This window comes from Phalacrocorax aristotelis, chromosome 3 (genome assembly GCF_949628215.1).
Source record: "Phalacrocorax aristotelis chromosome 3, bGulAri2.1, whole genome shotgun sequence".
NCBI classification, from domain to species: Eukaryota; Metazoa; Chordata; class Aves; order Suliformes; family Phalacrocoracidae; genus Phalacrocorax; species Phalacrocorax aristotelis.
In genome coordinates, this window is record NC_134278.1 from 89,847,853 (window position 1) to 89,866,369 (window position 18,517).

The 18,517-nt window shown below is 38.0% G+C and overlaps 1 protein-coding gene across 13 annotated transcripts in view; it reads left to right on the top strand.

Annotated features, from left to right (window-relative positions):
* The window catches only part of MAP4K3 (mitogen-activated protein kinase kinase kinase kinase 3), a 97,771-nt gene that overhangs the window by 67,887 nt on the left and 11,367 nt on the right, over positions 1 to 18,517 (top strand). For 9 of the 13 annotated variants that reach the window (XM_075088439.1, XM_075088445.1, XM_075088441.1 and 6 more), the window contains 9 exons: positions 793 to 902; positions 2,655 to 2,696; positions 6,702 to 6,786; positions 7,870 to 7,949; positions 10,634 to 10,694; positions 10,781 to 10,898; positions 14,189 to 14,247; positions 16,819 to 16,922; positions 17,701 to 17,872. In XM_075088439.1, the coding sequence (XP_074944540.1) occupies positions 793 to 902; positions 2,655 to 2,696; positions 6,702 to 6,786; positions 7,870 to 7,949; positions 10,634 to 10,694; positions 10,781 to 10,898; positions 14,189 to 14,247; positions 16,819 to 16,922; positions 17,701 to 17,872 (831 nt within the window). The remainder of the gene's footprint in view (positions 1 to 792; positions 903 to 2,654; positions 2,697 to 6,701; positions 6,787 to 7,869; positions 7,950 to 10,633; positions 10,695 to 10,780; positions 10,899 to 14,188; positions 14,248 to 16,818; positions 16,923 to 17,700; positions 17,873 to 18,517) is intronic. The other 4 variants (XM_075088440.1, XM_075088444.1, XM_075088447.1 and 1 more) reach the window with 1 other exon arrangement.

Genomic DNA, 18,517 nt, shown 5'->3' on the forward strand with positions numbered 1-18,517 from the left:
GTCTCTGACATGATTCCTGCTGATGCCTTTGGTGACACAATTGCTTTTCTAAGCAACAGGCTTATAATGTAGTATATCAGGGTTGTCACAGAGAAAAAGATGTTTTTGTGTGTGTAGGTTTCAGATTGTGGCCCTCTGTGTCAACTGCTGTCATTTGACCTGTCAGGAATAGAGTTTTGCTTTCAAAGTTTGCTTTTATTTGTAATGAGCTGGGTTGGGTAGTATAGCAGGTAGTTGTGTGTGTTTACTGTTTGCGCAAGCTGTTCCTTTTATGCTTTTGTTAAAGTCTTATGCTTTGAGAGTTGTCCTGGACTGGCTTGTTTTAAGCAAGCTTAACATCTGACTCTTCATTGATATCTTGCTAGCTCTTCCTTGCTACATATTTAGTACTGCAGTTGATATGTTACAGATTTGACTGTATTACTTAAGCATCCAGTTCTAAGAAATGCCTCCAGGCTATTTATAAAGAATCAGTAACTGAAGCATTAGCTATAGCCTAGTTTTTCTTTAGCTATGTAAATACATTTCTTCCTCATAACTGTGACTGCATTCCTTTCTATGCACACAATAGATTTGTTATATTAATTATCAAAAGCCGTGAACTGAGATTGAATGTCGCTCTGTAGCTGGTTATATGTGCACATGTAGGAACATGTATGCTTTAGAAACAAATTAGGGTATTGGAACATGTTCTGACGTAAGTGGAAATTTTGGCCCTTCAAAATTGATTTTAGCTTAGACTACTCTGAGTTGAAGGTAGAAGAATACGTTTTAAAATATGAATCTTTCTAGGAAATGGAGTCACTTCTGCACAAATAAATGGTGAGAGAGAGGGATCACCACATCAACAGAACGAAGCTAGAGACAGTAATTTTTCAAGGAAAGAAAAGAAGGAAGTACTGGTACGTATTTAAGTTTCTAGGTGTTATTTTAAAGTTGTCTCAACTGTTTTACATGCACAATGAAAAGGATTAGGCACACTCTTTAGTACAGAAATTATGTTGGATGACATCTTGTTTACTTTGAATCAAAGCACAGTTTTGCTAGATTGTCTAGTTGTGATACAGTCTTAAGCTGAAGTTTGAGTTTGTATTTAATTTTTGTTAGAAACTAACATAATCATGGATTTACAAGATTTACTTGCTTGTATTCATGTACCTGAGAGATGTGTAGTGAGAGCAAGATCCTGCAAGAGAGATGTTATGTGTTGTAGTGAGCAAACACTATTTAAGCAAATGAGGAGATTAAGGAATATGCTGCCACCTGATGGTTTGCTGAAGGATTTGGCTAGCCCTGGGAAAGTTGCTGAATCAGGGCTGTTGCCAAATGAGTCCTCCTCCTATCCCAGGTGTAGGTATGCAGGCTTTTTGGTGTTCAGGGCAAAAAAGATGGAGAAATGTAGATTGAGGGTCCAGATATGCAAGCTGTTTGCCTCTGGAGCTCCAGATTTCAGGGTTTAGCAGCTGGGGTTTAGTGTCAGACTTGAGCTACATATACTTAAGTAAAGTGGAGAGAATGCAGTTTTATACCATGTGTCATCTGAACCAGCTGTGAGCTGAGGAATGGGAGGATTCCTGCATCCCTTTCTCCTCTTCCAAGTGAGTTTTTCCATCTAAGCGGCAAATAGCTTCCAGAGTGGTCACTATTATTATGATGCAAAAGCAAAGTGGGAATATGAAATAGGAGAAAGTGGGACATCTGCAGTTAGATCAGATTAAATGTAACATGAAACTGCACTTTTTGGGGGCTTCTTCTAAGGATGAGGTTGGAAATGTCACTCTTTTAAGAGAAGTGAAGAGGAAATAGAGCAGAAACATGTGCGTTTTTGTTTTGTTTTAAGGAAGTGCCAGTAACTGCTTTGAACTTGGCATTTGAAATTGTGTGTTTGAAGTTTCCTGTGTTACCTGTAAAATACATTTCTTCAGAAGCATCTTTTAACTAGGAGAAATTGATACTGATAAAGGGAAGGTGGGTCTAATACTGATTGATAGAGTTTAATGCTGCGTGATATATTGAAAAATTAAACAATTGCTGCAATATTGGTTAAACTTTGTATTGCTGCATATGGCATTCTTTCAGGCATCATTGTAATGTGAAAATGTTGCACAATAGACTATGCAGACATTCAATAAGAAGGTATTAGGGAATCATAGAGGTTTTAATGAAATAAAATGATACTGGTAGTTTGTGGTGTGTGGCCATGTGGTTAGCAAACTCATACAGAATTATGGAAGTGTCAGCTGGAAGGGAGGTCTCTAGCCTAACCTCATGCTTAAAAATGGGACTGTAGCCAAATCTCAGCTGTAGCTTTCAGATCTAGTACATGTGGCACTGGACACATTGGGGTGTCCCAGTAGGTGCCTAGTGCCTTCCATTTAGCGTAGTATAGAAATATACAACACAACTCTATTTATTGTCTTTAAAAATCTGCAGGGAGGGTTTATATTTATTTCTTATGTAGATATAAGTATTGGCTTTTTATTTTCTCCTAACATAATTATGCTCAATTATTTATCAAGTGCTTTTAACAACATTCTGAAAAAAAATTTTTAGGCTTGCATTTTGGTCATGCTGTAGTGTGGGGAGAGAATATGCATGTTCATGCATATGTGCGTATGTGAGTGTAAACATACTTTTTAACTTTTATTTTCTAGAAACCAATTAGTAATGGCCTTCCTCCCACACCTAAAGTGCATGTGAGTATTACTGAGTCATACAAATGCATGTTGGAAGCAGGACACATTTTCTTACTAAAGCTGAGAGAGTACATTTTTTGAATGTAGGGTTTTTTTGGGTGTGTTTTTTTTTTTGTTTTGTTTTTTTAATTATAAAAGCCAGTATCTTTTAGAAATGTTAAGCCACAGGTATGGTATTTCAGAAATCACCCTTGATTTTGTATGCTTGAAGTAAATTTTGAAAGGGGTTTTTTTTTGCTTGCTCATTAAGAAAGTGAATGAGAGTTCTGTGGCTAATGTCACAGAAGTACTTTCAGTGCCCTTAAGGTACTTACTGATCTGAGGATCTGATGCCTCTCAAGAATTGCAAATAGCTCAGAGTTTATACTATGCAGATCTAGGTTTCAAAACTTCTGAAGATAGGATTCACAGATGCCTTAGGGCTGAAAATAACTGTTACAGACATCTATGTGTGCTTCCATAACATTAAACAAACTGGAATTTCATTGTAATATCTGCGTGGGCTTGTCACTGTTCTTTTAGCCAGTGCTGTGATCAGAGAGCCAGACTTTCCTTCTTGACCATTTCTTTCTGCCCTCACCACTCTTCTCCTTGTGTGCTGGAGCGTACATTCATGTAGTTGTGGTGTGCACTAAGTGGGGGAATCATCTGATTTTAAACTAACCTTTTTGCTACATTACTTCTAAGCCAGATAAGTTTCTCATCTTAGGTAAGGAAATAAAATTGCTACAAGGGCATATAAGTGCAACTGACATTATTTTTTGCTTCCTACCCAATTTAGAGAAGCAGGACAGGTTAAGGTAGATGTCATGCTTTTGTTCCTTAGAACTGTAATCTCTTGAATAAATGCACAGGATAGTTCCAGAGCTCTGAATTCTTGATATGTTCACCATCATTTATTGAGGTCAGTCCTGTTTTAATAAACTAAATATTAAACTAAATATATGGCCTAGGACTGTGTACTTTAAACTAGTGGATGACAGAAATTTGGGAGCACTCCTAGCATTGAAAAGAACCAAATCATCATGGGGAGGGGGAAATAAGATAGATTCAGTGACTGGCATGAGAAAAAGAGTAGAAAGTACAATAGCTCAAAATGAAGTTGTATATGTTGAACTTTTGCCACAAACTTCAGGGACAGGCCATTAGAGAATGACTGAGTTGCTAATATAATGAAGCTGTAGAAAGAGACTGACTGAAACAGGAAAACTTCTGAAGGTGATCAAACAAGTCTTTGGGTATTGGACTGCTCTCTGCATATTCATGCGTCTTTGTAGTGCACTAGTTCTTTGGTTCTGTTGGTCCTCAGGTTAGAAACTCTTTCCCCTCTCTTCCTCTTCCCTCATCATAGCTCACCTTTATGCATAACAAACTTTCTAACCTTCCTGTTAAGTGTTCAAGTCTGATTTGGCACTTACATGTTCATCTCTGCCTGCTGTCTCCATCAGTTGCCAAATAATAAAAATTTGGGTAAGGATGGGGGTTTTCTCCCAGGTTACTGGCATTACTGGACATTTTACTTTCTCTGTTATGGAGCATGTTTTGCATCCTAACATCACATGGGAGTCTTATTTAACATATAGCCTGCTACTGCAAGTAAAACTCTAACAATATTTCAGTCTCTTCTGTTCTTTTTCTGTGGTACATCATTGTTCTGATTCTTGTTTGTCTGGGTTTTTTTTTGATTTATCATTCTGAAGTATGTTGCTGGGTGGTAAAAGATGTTTTGCATTCTCACTGTCCTCTAAAATAGTTAGATGTTCTAGGGCTATGTTAAAATGGTATCTGTGCATGGTTGCCTGTGAGTCTAGAGATTTTGCTCAACTTAATAATCCACTCTGGTAGTATGTTTTTCCCTGGTGTTTTAGGTGGCTTGCAGCACAGGGAGACCTGTTAGATTCTACCAAGGAGGGAATACCGTGCCTGCTGAATTACCCCTGAGACTTAAATGCCTCCATGACAGCAGTCAGATCAAGCAGCCTTGCTTCAACATTTCATGTTTGTGGGGTTTCTTCCCCACTAGCAACTCAATTTAATAATTTGTCTGATTCTCAGCTGTTTCCTTCAGATTTGTTTGGTATTTAGAGGTGATATGCTGATGCTCCATTTACCCTTCTGAGACATTTGCAGACATGTTTTGGCTCTGCAGGCTTCCTGGAGATCAGGACTAAGAATGGCTAGAGGAAAAAGATTACTCTCTTCTGACTTCCATCTCCTCTTTGTTTCTTATCCACTTAGCACTGTGGAGGTCAGCTAGGTCTTAGCAGTGAGCACAGCTTCCCTCCACTGTGCAGCATCTCCCTTCAGTGCTTGGAAAGGGTCAAGGAGAATTGCATAGCTGGTTCCAGGAGCAGCAGAAGCTCCTGGAACACTTACGAGTGTTCTAGGAGATCAGTGCTTTCAGTGTCATCTGGTATATTTTCTGTTGAGTGCCTTTCAGTGCCCTGGGCACTTGGGAAGAGGTGTCTATAAAACAGCCAAAAAAAAAAACAAGTCATTGTTTTTCTTGCTGTCATTCCTCCTTCAAACTCCTTGCTGCCAAGGGATTTGACAACATTGAAGCTGCGTCAGTACCTTGAGGTTGGTTTGTGTCAGTATCTTCTCATATTACTGCCTCACTTATATCCTTTCTCTTACTTCAGTTCTTATGCCTGCAGAAGGATTGTCTCATTGTCTAGCAAGCAGTCAGCTCCTTCTGCAGTAATACTGGCAGTACTGAAGTCTTTCCCCTTGTCTTTGTGCAATGGGATTATTTCATGTTTTGCTGATGACCTTAATGAATTAATTCTTCCCTCACATAAATATAAATGGACAGACTCACAGACTTCATTATAGTGGTGCTAGAATGTCTGAGATATGTCTGAAGCACAAAGGGTCTCATTTCTGCTGCTTTTCATTTTAAAGGGTTAATTATGAAGTGTTTTTTCTTTTCTTGTTAAACTAAATTTTGTTCAGACATGACTGAAACATGTGCAGACTTTATTGTTCAGCAACAGGTTAACAAAAAAAATTGTCCAAATGTTAATATGAGAGCTATTTGGTTAATTCAGTTTATAGATTGATAATAATTCACAAAGTATTAATATGAAGTTAAAACATTGCTATTCTGTAGCTGTGTTACAGAGTATGTAGCTTTGTGTAGAGGTGATACCTGCTTATATTCAGGATGGCAACCCTAACCTATGACTGGTTCTTATGTTTTACCATCATTTGATAAATGATAACATTTCACTTTACTAATTGTTGTTTACTACTGCGTTATTTCTTTTCATCTACAGTACTATTGATCAGCTCTGTTTCTTAACAAAATAGGATGGTTAATTGTTATGTTGATGTTTGAGGGAAAGGAGAAAGCCCTGGCTTCTGCTTTTCTGTCATCTTGAAGCAAATTTAAGTATTCTTATAAAAGCCTACAAATGCTTGTACTTCACTAGGGGGAAGGTGGAGAGATTGATTATATTATTCTGTGCAAGACACACACTTAAAAGGCAAACTGAGTTTATTAGGGTTATACTGAACAAGGAGTGGGATCTTCTACCAGAGGTTTCCCTTTGGGAAGCAATCAATATTGAAAATAAGTTAATTCAAAACAACTAATAGAGAATCTGAGACTTAAAATTTTGATTGTTGCGTAACCTGGAGTTTTATTTGAGATGTGTGAAATACGGCAAGAATAAAGTTTCTCTGTTGAGACTTTCTAAAGCCACAAAACCCAGGAACGTTTTCAGGTTTGTTACCCTTGTAGTAAGTATCTACTTAGACTATTAATTTAATTGCTAATTCCAAAATTCTAATTCTGGTGTGTTTGTTCAGAAAGGTTTTGCACACAAAGGAAAATCACTTTAAAAAAATCTCTTTCTCAACTTGTCTGGATGAGGTTATTTTCCACATAGCAAATAAAACAGCTCTTAACCTTTTGTTACTACTTTATGTGAAAATAATCTATTGAAAATGTCCCACTTTCATTTTTCATATGTATATTTTTAATTGTTTTTACTTCTACAGATGGGTGCTTGCTTTTCAAAAGTTTTCAATGGCTGTCCGTTAAAAATCCATTGTGCAACATCATGGATAAATCCAGATACAAGAGGTAGTATATTACATATATTTTACCCATTTTGTCCTCTCCCTGGACTTCAAGAGTGCTTAGATAAGCAAGACTATTCCTTTTAAAATAGACGTGTTGTAAAATAGGTTTGTTTGTTTAAGCAGAAGTTCTTTAATTATGCCACTGTTGTCTCAAGTTCAGTGCTGGTTTTTAATTATGTTAAGATATATGGGGCACAGTTTTCAGCTTTGATTAAAAAGAATAAATTACATATCAAAGGTAAAAAGTAATTTTTTGTTTTGTTTTGAGACTCTTCTCAACACTTAGGTCCAAAAGATACCAATCCTGATTGATTTTTTAAAAAATCTGACTTCTGGAGGTCGTAGTTGAGAATGATTTCTTTATCATTCACTTGATTGTTTTTTTTCCTAAATCTTTCTCATCATACAGGTTTCTGCAACTCACTCTATTTTTGCATACATTTTAGTTATTTATTAAATAGCCTGATGAAAAGGATAATTCGTAACATTGTTCTTGCGTTGCCTGCAATTTCACCATTTGATTATAGGCTGTATAGACATGCTGTTGAGCCAGTAAGCAAGAAAATACTTAGGTTTTTTAGAAGCTGACATTACAGAAGTCAATCTTTTGCGGTTTACTTCTCAATATGAGATGTCTGTCTTGTTTGCATGCCTAAATGCAATCCAGGCTATTAATTAAGTTCAGGAAGTGAGGCACTCCCAAAGTACTGAGAAAACATTTGCGTCAATTCTGTTGTTAAAATACTCCAAAAGAAGGCAAAAATCACAAAATATTTGAAAATGTCTAAGTAGGATAATCTATATATGAGGAAATTATTCACATGAATTCTTGCTTATGGTTGTATCACTGCTGGGTTTTATTCCAATTGGCAGTCATAAAAAACCCCAAAAGACTGATCGCTCCTAATGCCTGAAAACAGCCCCATTCACAAACTTAAGCTTCCTTAGCAAGATTAATTTTACGTGCTTTCAAACATCATAACTATTGTAGGTTGGTTTGTTTCAAGGTGTGTAATTGCGTTAAGTCTTTTTTAAAATCAGGATTTCTAGATTTTTTTTGGTTGGTGGTTGTTTGTGTTTGCAGATCAGTATTTGATATTTGGTGCAGAAGAAGGTATTTACACACTGAACCTCAATGAACTTCATGAAACATCAATGGAGCAGGTATATTTCTCGTGATATTTTGGAAAAAAAAAAAAAAAAGGTCTTTGTCACATTTTAGCCACTCAGATTAACGTTATATAATCCTTGTAAAACTTGTCTTTACTACAGTTACATAGGCACTAGCTACACTGAGAATTACCTTAAATGTTTACTACTGAGGGTACCATTCAGTCAAGTTTAAGCTTTTTTTTGTAGGCTGAACCACGTTTAAGTAGCAGATCTGCATATATGAATGTGTGGAGCTTCATTGTAGTGCATTGTCCTGCAGATAAATGATTTGTTAAACAGTATGGAATTTCCCTAATGTATTTTGGATTAAAGTTTCTATTTTCTTTAAAACTTTGTTAAAAGATAGAATATTAGCAACAATGTGTTTCAGCTACAGGGAAGGAAGAAGATCCTTTATACACTAGATTCCATTCCTTTGGTCTTAAAAGCAGCTTTGGTGATGAGACTCAGCTTACTGAATCCCAACTGAAACTCTGTCTTTGCAGAATCTTATAAACAGTCTTTTTTTTGAGGGGATTATGGGGAGGGGGAAATGCCAATTGCAGGCTTTTCTGTATGGTGTCTTCTCCAGCTCTTTTGTTAATCTCTAAGAGACTTGTTTTCTTTCCTGCCTTCTCCCTAACTTAGGGAGCTATGCATCTGCCATCAAGATGGAGGAATTTGCAAGGACAGCCTTCACACTGTAAGCTGGAGGCACTGGTGTTTGTTCATTTTCCAGGGTCCAGACGTTGTAGATATGTCTGTTGTATTGAGAAAAAGGCCTAGCTAGCTTGCACTGAGCTCCATATAGCCCATAATGATACTGGTGCTTGAGTTAGCTAGTTTCAGCTTAGCTCAGGTACTTTTCTGCTGCTACTCTGCAGTTGTAAAACCTACCCTGAGAAATATCACTAATAGAAAAATTCCTGTAGGCCAAGGAAAGTTTTGTTTAGTTTTTTTTTTCTTTTGAGGTTTTGATATTGTTGTTGTTTTTTAAATTGGCAGGGAGAATAAGTGTAACGAAACTCATGCTTTCATATCCATCCTTGTTTTCTCTAAGTACCATGTTCTGTAGTGCATTGCCTAGTGAGCTTTTAAGGAAATGTTTTAATAAGCACTCAGAGATGAGAAGAAATGCTTGTAAAAACAGCCAGTCATGTGTGGAACAGGAGGAATGAGTGACAGGTCAATCAACCTGCAAATTTGAAGCATTGCTATTCTTCTCTAATCCTCAGATCCAAATCTACCGCACAATACATGTATGCAGCTACAGAAGATCAGACCTGCACATTAAATTTGGATACAGACAGGCTGGTAGATTATTACCATAGGTTTTTCTTACAGCGTGTTTAGGTTATTAGAAGACTTCAGGAATAGAAGCACACCCTCTGTGCTAACCATTTATTACATCATTTCTTATGATAACAGGCAATAGGGCTTTAATATCATTTTCAAGTTCTGTGTTTCACTTCATTGTTTACCCTCTAGGTCTGATACAATTCACTGTAAAAGCAAAGGAAGTATCCTTGGTTATTTTTCACTACATTCCACTTCACTAATGGACAAAGCAGAAATTAACATACATTTCCAGGAGTTAGCACAGCTTCAAGATGAATCTCTTGCTCTTTGGCAGAAAAATCTTTCAATTAATTTTCATGAAATCTTTCTAATAAACCATCCCGGGGATTGGTTGTTGTTGTTTGGGGTGGGGGCTGTTTGGGTTTTGTGTTTGGGTTCTGTGTTTTGGTTTGGTTTTTTTTTTTAAGAGCAAAGGAAATGTCCTCCTGAGTGGTCTGTCTAGCCCAATAATCTATTTTCTAAATGGCAGTAGGAAACGCCCATAAGCTTGGCCACTGTCTGCTGTCTGTTCTCAGCCTCCACTGCAGTCATTGAATTGGGGTTGTTGGAGGATCCCTGCTTATTTGGTTTTTATATCCATTTATGGACCTGTTGGACATGAGTATGTCTAATCCCTCATTTATGCTGTTGATACTTTCCACCTCCACCTCCATGACAAACTCCAGAAATTATGTGAGAGAAAAAAAGTACCATCCTTTTCTTTCAAGTGTTCTTTCTGTTTTTTTAAAGGATGTCTTTTTGGTTTCAGCCTCATCTGTCTAGTAATTGTGGGATTTGACAAATAACAATTCTGCCTTGACCATTTGTTGGATCCCTTGATCACTTAAGTGAAATGTATAATCACATGCAGATGGAGAGTCCCTTCAAGTGCCAGTTTTAATTGTTTCAAGAGATTTGGACTATGATAGGCTTTAGAATGGCTATGGCTTGTTGACCATGCTTTGTTTACTGAAGTTTATGTTGCTAAGCTTTTCTCCTTTGAAGGAGGAAAGTTTGGTGGTTTCTAAAATTTTTGAAAAAGGAGGAATTGATCTCTATAATGACGTCTTGTGGGCTAATTATAGTGTACTTGAATACATTAATATAAAATGTGCTAATTGTCTAAATGTTAATGTGTATGTTAAATATAGTGTGTGTGCCTAAGATTTACTTTGAATTAACTCTGGAATCTGGGTAAACACTACTTGGCTTAAGCTAATTTCTGCTACAAAAACCAAGTCAATATTAATTTTGTCCTGTTGTCTATGCAGATATTAATTGATCAGCTTAATGTGCTCACATTTTGTGTATATCAAATTGAATGCTTTTCTTTCTTTGTTTTTCCTTCCCATTATCAGCTATTTCCTCGAAGGTGTACGTGGTTATATGTCATGAACAATTGCTTGTTATCAATATCTGGTAAGTTACTGTGCTATCTGTAAGTGGTAGTGCTGGTAAACATTTGATTTCATATTTGAAGTGTGGTTTTGTTTTCTAATTTCCAGGTAAAGCTTCTCAGCTTTATTCCCATAATCTGCCAGGACTTTTTGATTATGCAAGGCAAATGCAAAAGTTACCTGTTGCTATTCCAGCTCATAAACTCCCTGACCGAATACTTCCCAGGTAAACACACATCATCAGATATCTCAGAATATCTTAATTCTGGGAATCCAGGATATGCTTGTGAAATTCTGGGAATACCAGACAATGTGGAGTTCTGTTCTCAGATTGCCACAAATACCTCATACGGGCATTAATTAGAGGGTAGACCCCTAAATTTACATGAATCAAGATGTGAATGTACTCTTATTAGAGAAACGGGTTTTGGTACATCTAATCTTCTTGTCATGAAGCGTCCCGTTTATGAGCATAGCTCTTTTCAGGTATGGTCTAGTATGGTAAATCCTAGTTGTACTTCATGCTAAACAAAATCTAGGTATTGTACCTGTGATATATAAGGCAAGTAGAAATCGTGGTCTTACATTAGTTACTCTGGACGCTATCTTTGCATTCTATTAACAAAAAAAAAAAAAAGTGGAGATGTGTAATCTCTTACTGCAGAGAGCGTGGGTTCATGGGTTATTTTGAAAGCTGGGAAGAGCAGAACTGGATTGTAGATTTGGTATTCATTATTGGCTAGTCATTTTTTGCAGGCTATTGTAGAAAGTACTCTTGTGCTGAGATGCCTACAGCACATTGTGCATGGAGTCCCTCCAACTTTACTAACAAGCACATATAAAATCCCAGAGACTGGTACAGTGGTGGCTGCCAAACAAGCTTTAGGACCTCATTCAAATCTGAGAGGAGGAGGTAGTAGCACTAATATAGTTTGCAGAGAAACCTTTGATTCTTAAAGTGCATAGTGAATCACTGGTTCTTCTAGTATAATAGGCTTTCTGATAGGAAATTGTATTATAGAAGACCTGATTCTCTGCTACCTTTGGTTCTGTTAACAGCCTATTAACACTTAATTCTTGGATTCAGGAAATGATTCTTGTTCAGTCATCTGCAAACAGAATGTCTGAAAACTGTGTTCTTCCCAGAGGCTAAATTCTCATTACCTAAAAATTAATTTGTGCTTTGAATTGTCTTCTGTGTGCCTGCACCACTGTTCTATTCCTTTCTCTTCCAAACTAACTTTGGCTGGGTGACTTTGGCTTGAGGACTGCATCAGCAGTGGACTAATAACCATAATTATCATAAGGATCATGTGGGGAAAACCTTCAGACTACATTCAGCCTGGAATGACACCTTAACTAAGTTGCAGAGGGCTTAGAAAATTTGTTTTCCAGTCATGTCTCTTCCCAAGAAAAATGCAGCACAATCTGAATGTGCAAGTCCCAAGCCAGTCATTCAAAGGCCAGAGAGATTAATTTAGATAATCCATTTTGCTGTTTTATCCCTTGCTGTAAAGCATCAAAGCAGTAACATTTAGCCAGGCAGAAGTAGTACATTTGAAGTATGTAGAAGAGCATAATTTTTTTTTCCCACCAGACCACAAAGTGTATTCTTCAGCAAGTTCCTGGATACCACGATGATGAGTGCTACATGAAAAATGTAGATATGTTAAAAAGCAAAGTTTTTGGTAGAGAAAATGCAGAGCTAAATAGAATTCCAAGTAATTCGTGACTTTCCTATATTCATCTGCAAAAAATGGTCTAAGCTCAATTTATGATACTTGGTAGGCAAACATTTAGTAGCAGAAAATACGTCTCTGATAAGTCTCCCTTCCAGCTTCTTTCCCTTGAGTGTGTCTGCTGCTTTTGGCTGAGATAGTTAATTTTCTTCTTACTAGCTGGCATAGTGCTGTGTTTTGGATTTAGTGTGAGAATAATGTTGATAACACACTGATGTTTTAGTTGTTGCTAAGTAGTGCTTATAATAGTCAAGGACTTTTCCAGCTTCCCATGGTCTGTCAGGTGGACAAGAAGCCGGGAGGGGAAGGAGCACAGCCAAGACAGCTGATCCAAACTGGCCAAAGAGATATTCTGTACCATATGATGTCATGCTCAGTATATTAACTGTGGGGAGTTGGCCAAGGGGGGGCAGCAATCATGGCTCAAGGACTGGTGGGGCGTTGGTTGGTGAGCGGTTGCATCACTTTTTTCCCCCCCGGGTTTCACTTCTCTCACTCTCTTGTTGTTTTCCTTTTCATATCATCATCATTATTATTATCACCATTGTTGTTTTCACTGTTGTTGTTATTATTGTTATTAACATTACTATTGTTAATGTTGTTATTATTAACATTATTATTATTAAACTGTTCTTATCTCAACCCATGAGTTTTCTTACTTTTGCCATTCCGATTCTCTCCCCCATCCTACTGGGGTTGGGGAGTAAGCGAGCAGCTGTGTGGTGCTTAGTTGATGGCTAGGGTTAAACCACAACAGCATCCTTCAGCAGTTCCTTTCAAACCTTCTATGACTTCTTCCAACCAAAATTTCTGGCCATTTCTTAGTTTTCATGCTGCTCAGTCCTGCTGCATTATCAGTCGCTTCTGGACAGCTCCATTTGAAATGCTATGCAAGTATTTTCCCAATTTATAGCTTTGACTGCAGCATCTATCTATCTATCAATCACTCCATTATTCCTATCTTTTCTACAGCATCAGATTAGTTATTTTTACTGTCAAGGCTACCGTGGCCAATCTCCACACTGTCTGTCATATGTCTTCTAGTCTGTATAGAAACACTGATTCCCGCTACCAGCAAATAACATAATCTTCCCTGGCTTCTCTGAGAAATTTTCAAGTAATTGTTTTCATGATTTCTCAGGGAGTGTCCCCTGCACATGAGAAAAGATCTTGCAAAGCTGCCTTCCAGTCCTCCTTTAGATGTCCTCTTGAAATGCATGCTATGCCTCCTATGAAAAGTTTTGCAAAATTTAAGCTGTTAGTTTGCAAGGACTGTGGCCCAGCAATCTATCCAGTACAGCATCATTTTCTACACCCCTTGGGTCCACGTGTCTTGTCTTTGAACTATAATGTCCTTGGGACAAGAGTGGACTTTATGTTGCCTGTGTAGTATCCAGCACAAGATGCAATAAGTTACAGCATTACAAAGAAGAATGATCATAGCAGTACTGGTAGACTATCCAAGCATGCATATAAATACATATGATTTAATAGCAAGAGATGGTGGTAAATGATGCTCAAAGGTACTGAGGTACCTATTCCTCTCCATTCCTGACTTTTAACTGCATTCATAAGGCTGCATAACTGAGCAGCATCTCAGTGCTAACAGAGGGATCACCATGTATGTTCTAGGCATATCATTTTGCGAAGAAATATACAAATAAATATAGGGTTTTTTCTGGGGGACAAATATAATTTTCCCACCAACAACTCTCTAAAAAATCAGATTCATTCAATTGTTTTAGTTGATCAATAATTCTGTATTTATATCTTGTAGGAAGTTTGCAGTGTCTACAAAAATTCCTGACACTAAATGGTGTCAGAAGTGTTGTGTTGGTAAGTAAAGATCTGCAGAATAAATGCCAAGAAGCAGTACAAATGGTGGCAGTATTAAGATTACTGAGTCAGGTTTAAGAGGTAAAGGGAGAAGAGACTTTTGTCATTATGAAACTATGCATTTGCAGACAGTGAGCTTGTTCAGCTTAGTTCTTGCATTTAAGCAGTGAAAACTTTCCCATTTTGCTTTTTATGGTTAAAGACAATTCTTAAGAAAGGCAGAGAAGCAGAATGCATGTCAAATTTAAACCAGTCCTCAGGAACAACCTAGTCTCTCCATAGATGGAAGTGACTTGACCTTACCATCAGGCTTAAGTAGCCTGACTTCCTAGCAAAAGTTCCAGTTATCAGTATTGGATGATAAAAAGAAAGGAGTGTTTTCAGTTTTTTGAGGACAGTGTTTTCTCTGAAGCCTTTATAGTGTGTTCAAAGTGCCAGCTACTGAAGTGTCAAGGCTGCACTGTGTTAAGACATGTTTTAAAGGGGGGGTGGGGGCAGATAGATTTTTTTTAAAAATACACCCCAAAAACAAAACAGGAAAGATAACTATGGATTATCTCTTGGGGTTGAGCTCTTGTCCCTGCAAATGTTTCACCTGGTGTTCCATAATTAAGTGTTTGGTGTGAGGAGTTGTATTACACAGGAGATTTTCAGAGATTCAGTGGTAAGAGAGCATCTGCCATTCACCCTGACAAAAATCTCCGTGATATTGCTAAAACATCTGATGTTTGTTATCACTTCTTTGTCTGGTTCACCTGTTAAAACTTGACTTTTTCTGGGATACAAATCAGTTAGGGTGTGGTAGGGTGTTAACGATATGCACTCTGTGTGTCCAGGCCTTGCCCTAATTGAGGCATCTGGTCAAGCTGTGTATGTGAATGGATGCTGGAGGGAACACCCAAAGGGGTGGAGTGACAGGGATCAGAGTAGGTGTGAATGCGAGCTTTCTGACTTGAAAATTGATTTGGAAGTCATATGTTTTCAGGTCTCTGTTTATGAAATGAGAAACCTGGCGGTGTGCTCCTCTGTAATCTTACAGTTTCTGTACTAACAGACAGAATTTAACAAGAGTGCTGTGGGACTTGGCATTATGGGGGGGAGTCTGCTGTCCTGGCATTCAGAGATAGCTTAGCCTAACAACCCTGGAGTCCTTCTTGCATGATAGGCGTGATAATTTGTGATGGCAACAAGGGCAGCTGCAAAAGGCAGGTCCAAGGGGAGAAATGATAGATTCCCCTCTCCTGCCCTACTTATTACGTGCAGCCTACTTATTACATGCAGCCTGAGCCTCCATTCCTGCTAGCAGCATAAGTATCCCTTTGGCCTGGGGGAAGCAGCAGTGCCACAGGAGGCAGAAAAAGACGAGAACTTCTGGTCTAGTTTCTCCACCTTACAGGTATTGGTAATTGCACGTTTTGTGGTTTCTGCTGCTGAGTTCAGCCTTACTAAGGGTCGTGCCAAGTGTTATTTGCTGCAGTTTGCAGTCAGTTTGACTGATGTTGAGTGAGAACTTGGATTAATGAAATTAAGCTTTGAAGTTTAAGGTGCCAAGGGATTGCTAGTGGACTTCCTTGGCAGTAAGGTAGCATGATCATATTTCACCTATGTAGACAGTACTGGATTATAGAAGCTCGTTATCTGAACTGTGTTGTTCATTGCCTGATGGTCCACAGTCACTTTACTGCACTTTAAAATCTTGTCTTTAGATGTACTTGTACAAAGTGCGAAGTAACACTTGTTCGTCTTAATGGATATGCTAGCAGTGCATAAGGAGTAAAATTTTTTCAATACTGTAGAATTAAAGTTGTGAAACTTCAGATTTCATAATGCCCGATTTTGCAACTTTATTGTTCTCTTCCAATTTTTAACTGAGTTCTGAAATCCTTAGAAGAGGAGGAGTTGAATGGAAATAGATGTTGTCACTTTAAAAAAAAAAAAAAAAAAAAAGCCAAATTTCCTACTGATCTAGACGTGTTCATCAGAAACATAGAGCTCCTGGATTTCAGACTCACTGTGGCAGTGCTTGGAAGGCAGCTGAGCAGTTTTCAAGTGACAGTGATTGTTCAGTGCCTGCTGGATAACTGTCTGTGTGTTATAGAAAAAGCCATTCTTTAACAGCTTCTTGTGATGATTTGGAGATAGTTCAGGCAAACAAACATGGTGGAGCAAGATACTTCAAATGTGTATGCAGTCAACTTTTTTTTTTTAAGACTATCTAAAACAGTAAATCCCACCTACCAGTCCAAAAAAAAAACACCCCAACCAACAAAAACCTTTATTTTCAGTTGGAGAGGTGAAACATACCACAGCACTCTTACGAGAGTTGTGTTTATTATGGCTTATTTGGCAGCAGCTACTAGCTGTTCATGCCTGATGGAAGGGCAGCCCCTGCTCCAGCATGCTTACAGTCACCATTTTCATAGTGTGGATTTTGACTTTTCAGCAGCTTCCTTATGTAAAAGATTAGAGCGGTTATTTTCCAAAAGATTGTGGATGCTAGCTAGTTGGAAATCGTTTATAATTTGTATTTGCTTAGTACACTGATGTACTCTACTTCTCCTTTTTTGGCAGTGAGGAATCCCTACACGGGCCACAAGTACCTTTGTGGAGCACTACAGTCTAGCATTGTTTTGCTAGAATGGGTTGAACAAATGCAAAAGTTTATGTTAATCAAGGTAATATTACAATAAAGTGAAATACTCTCATGTTCAGTTCTATTTATCTTGTAATGACTTGTTAAGAAATAAGTATTAGCCATTTCTTGAGGTATTAGACTTTCCTCTTGGCTTCTGTTAAATTACATTGAAAATAGCTACTTAAATGTGTAATATGTATTAACTGACTGAAAATATTTATAGGAATGTTTTCATTTTTGTGGTGTACTTCAGTTAAAGAACAAGGCCCTTCTCTCCATGAGCACTGCCTTTTAGTTTCCTAGTAAAAAAACTTTGGCTGACAGGCTGAGACATGGTGGAGTGGAGTAAAAACATGGGTTAACAGCAGGCTTGCTCCAATACTAGACAGAAGGTGGCCACTTATTCCATGCCTTTTGACACTGGAGGTGCCCAGTTATCTCCCCATCTGACACCACCTGAAGAGATGGAGCCAGGGTGTACTTATGATTGTAGAGAGCTGATATAGCTTGACCAGCCTGGGAAACAAGGCTTAGAGACTCCATAGCTGGGGAGAGCAATGATGGGTCATTGTCATCTGTAGGCAGTAGCACATGATACACATGATGAAAGACATCCTATCTTATTTTAACTGAATCAGCATGAAGACTGTGTAAGCTCTTAACCCAGGCTTTTTGTATCTATCAATTACTGTTACCTGAAGAAGTAAAAAATGTTACAAAATATATGGCATAAAACTTACCATACAGTTTAAATAGCTAACAGCAACTCAGACTAAACTTGTTTCCCTTCTAATATATATTTTTGTTTCTTAATCTAGCACATAGATTTTCCTGTACCTTGTCCGCTGAGATTGTTTGAAATGCTGGTAGTCCCTGAGCAGGAATTCCCTTTAGTATGTGTCGGTGTCAGTAGAGGAAGAGACTTCAATCAGGTGGTGAAGTTTGAGACTGTCAACCCAAATTCTACCTCTTCGTGGTTTACAGAAACAGGTTTGTGTGCTGTTGTTATTGCATTCAGAAATGTTCCTTGCTCTTCTGCTATAGCTGAAGCACTAGAAAAGTAGTTTCCTCTGAGGAAACCAATGGTTAAATCATTACAGCTAAATGATCATTCTAAGTTCTCCATTTAAAGGGGTATGTGGCTGTACCTGCTTGCACGTGCACTTTTTTTGGGGGATGTTTCCACTTGTTGAACTGATTGGATTTATTGAGATTTTGAGTATAAGCAGAGGATGCAGTTGTGGTTTCTTGCATTTCCATAAATCAGGCTGTACTTGACTGTTACCCACTGTGCTGTTCTGCGCTCTACCTTGGCACCACTTCTGTTTATTTAAAAGATTTTAATAGGATAGCACTCGGAGCAATTTCTTTCAGCATCACTGTAGGCATGGTTTGGCTCTCCTGCAATAAGCCAGTGTGATTAGAAATGGTGTTATCAGTCTCCTGCTGAGAGAAAGCATATTTCTATTCTTCCGATGTTTATGGAAAGCGAAAGGGATTAGGACCACTGGTGGCAGGAAAGCAAATACCTGTCCGTCATTGATCTGGGTGCAGTGAGTGAGGATGCCACCATCTGAGCAACAGTCAAAATTCTATTAAGAAGGAAGTGTGCTAAGAATTGCTTTTCTAGAGTTG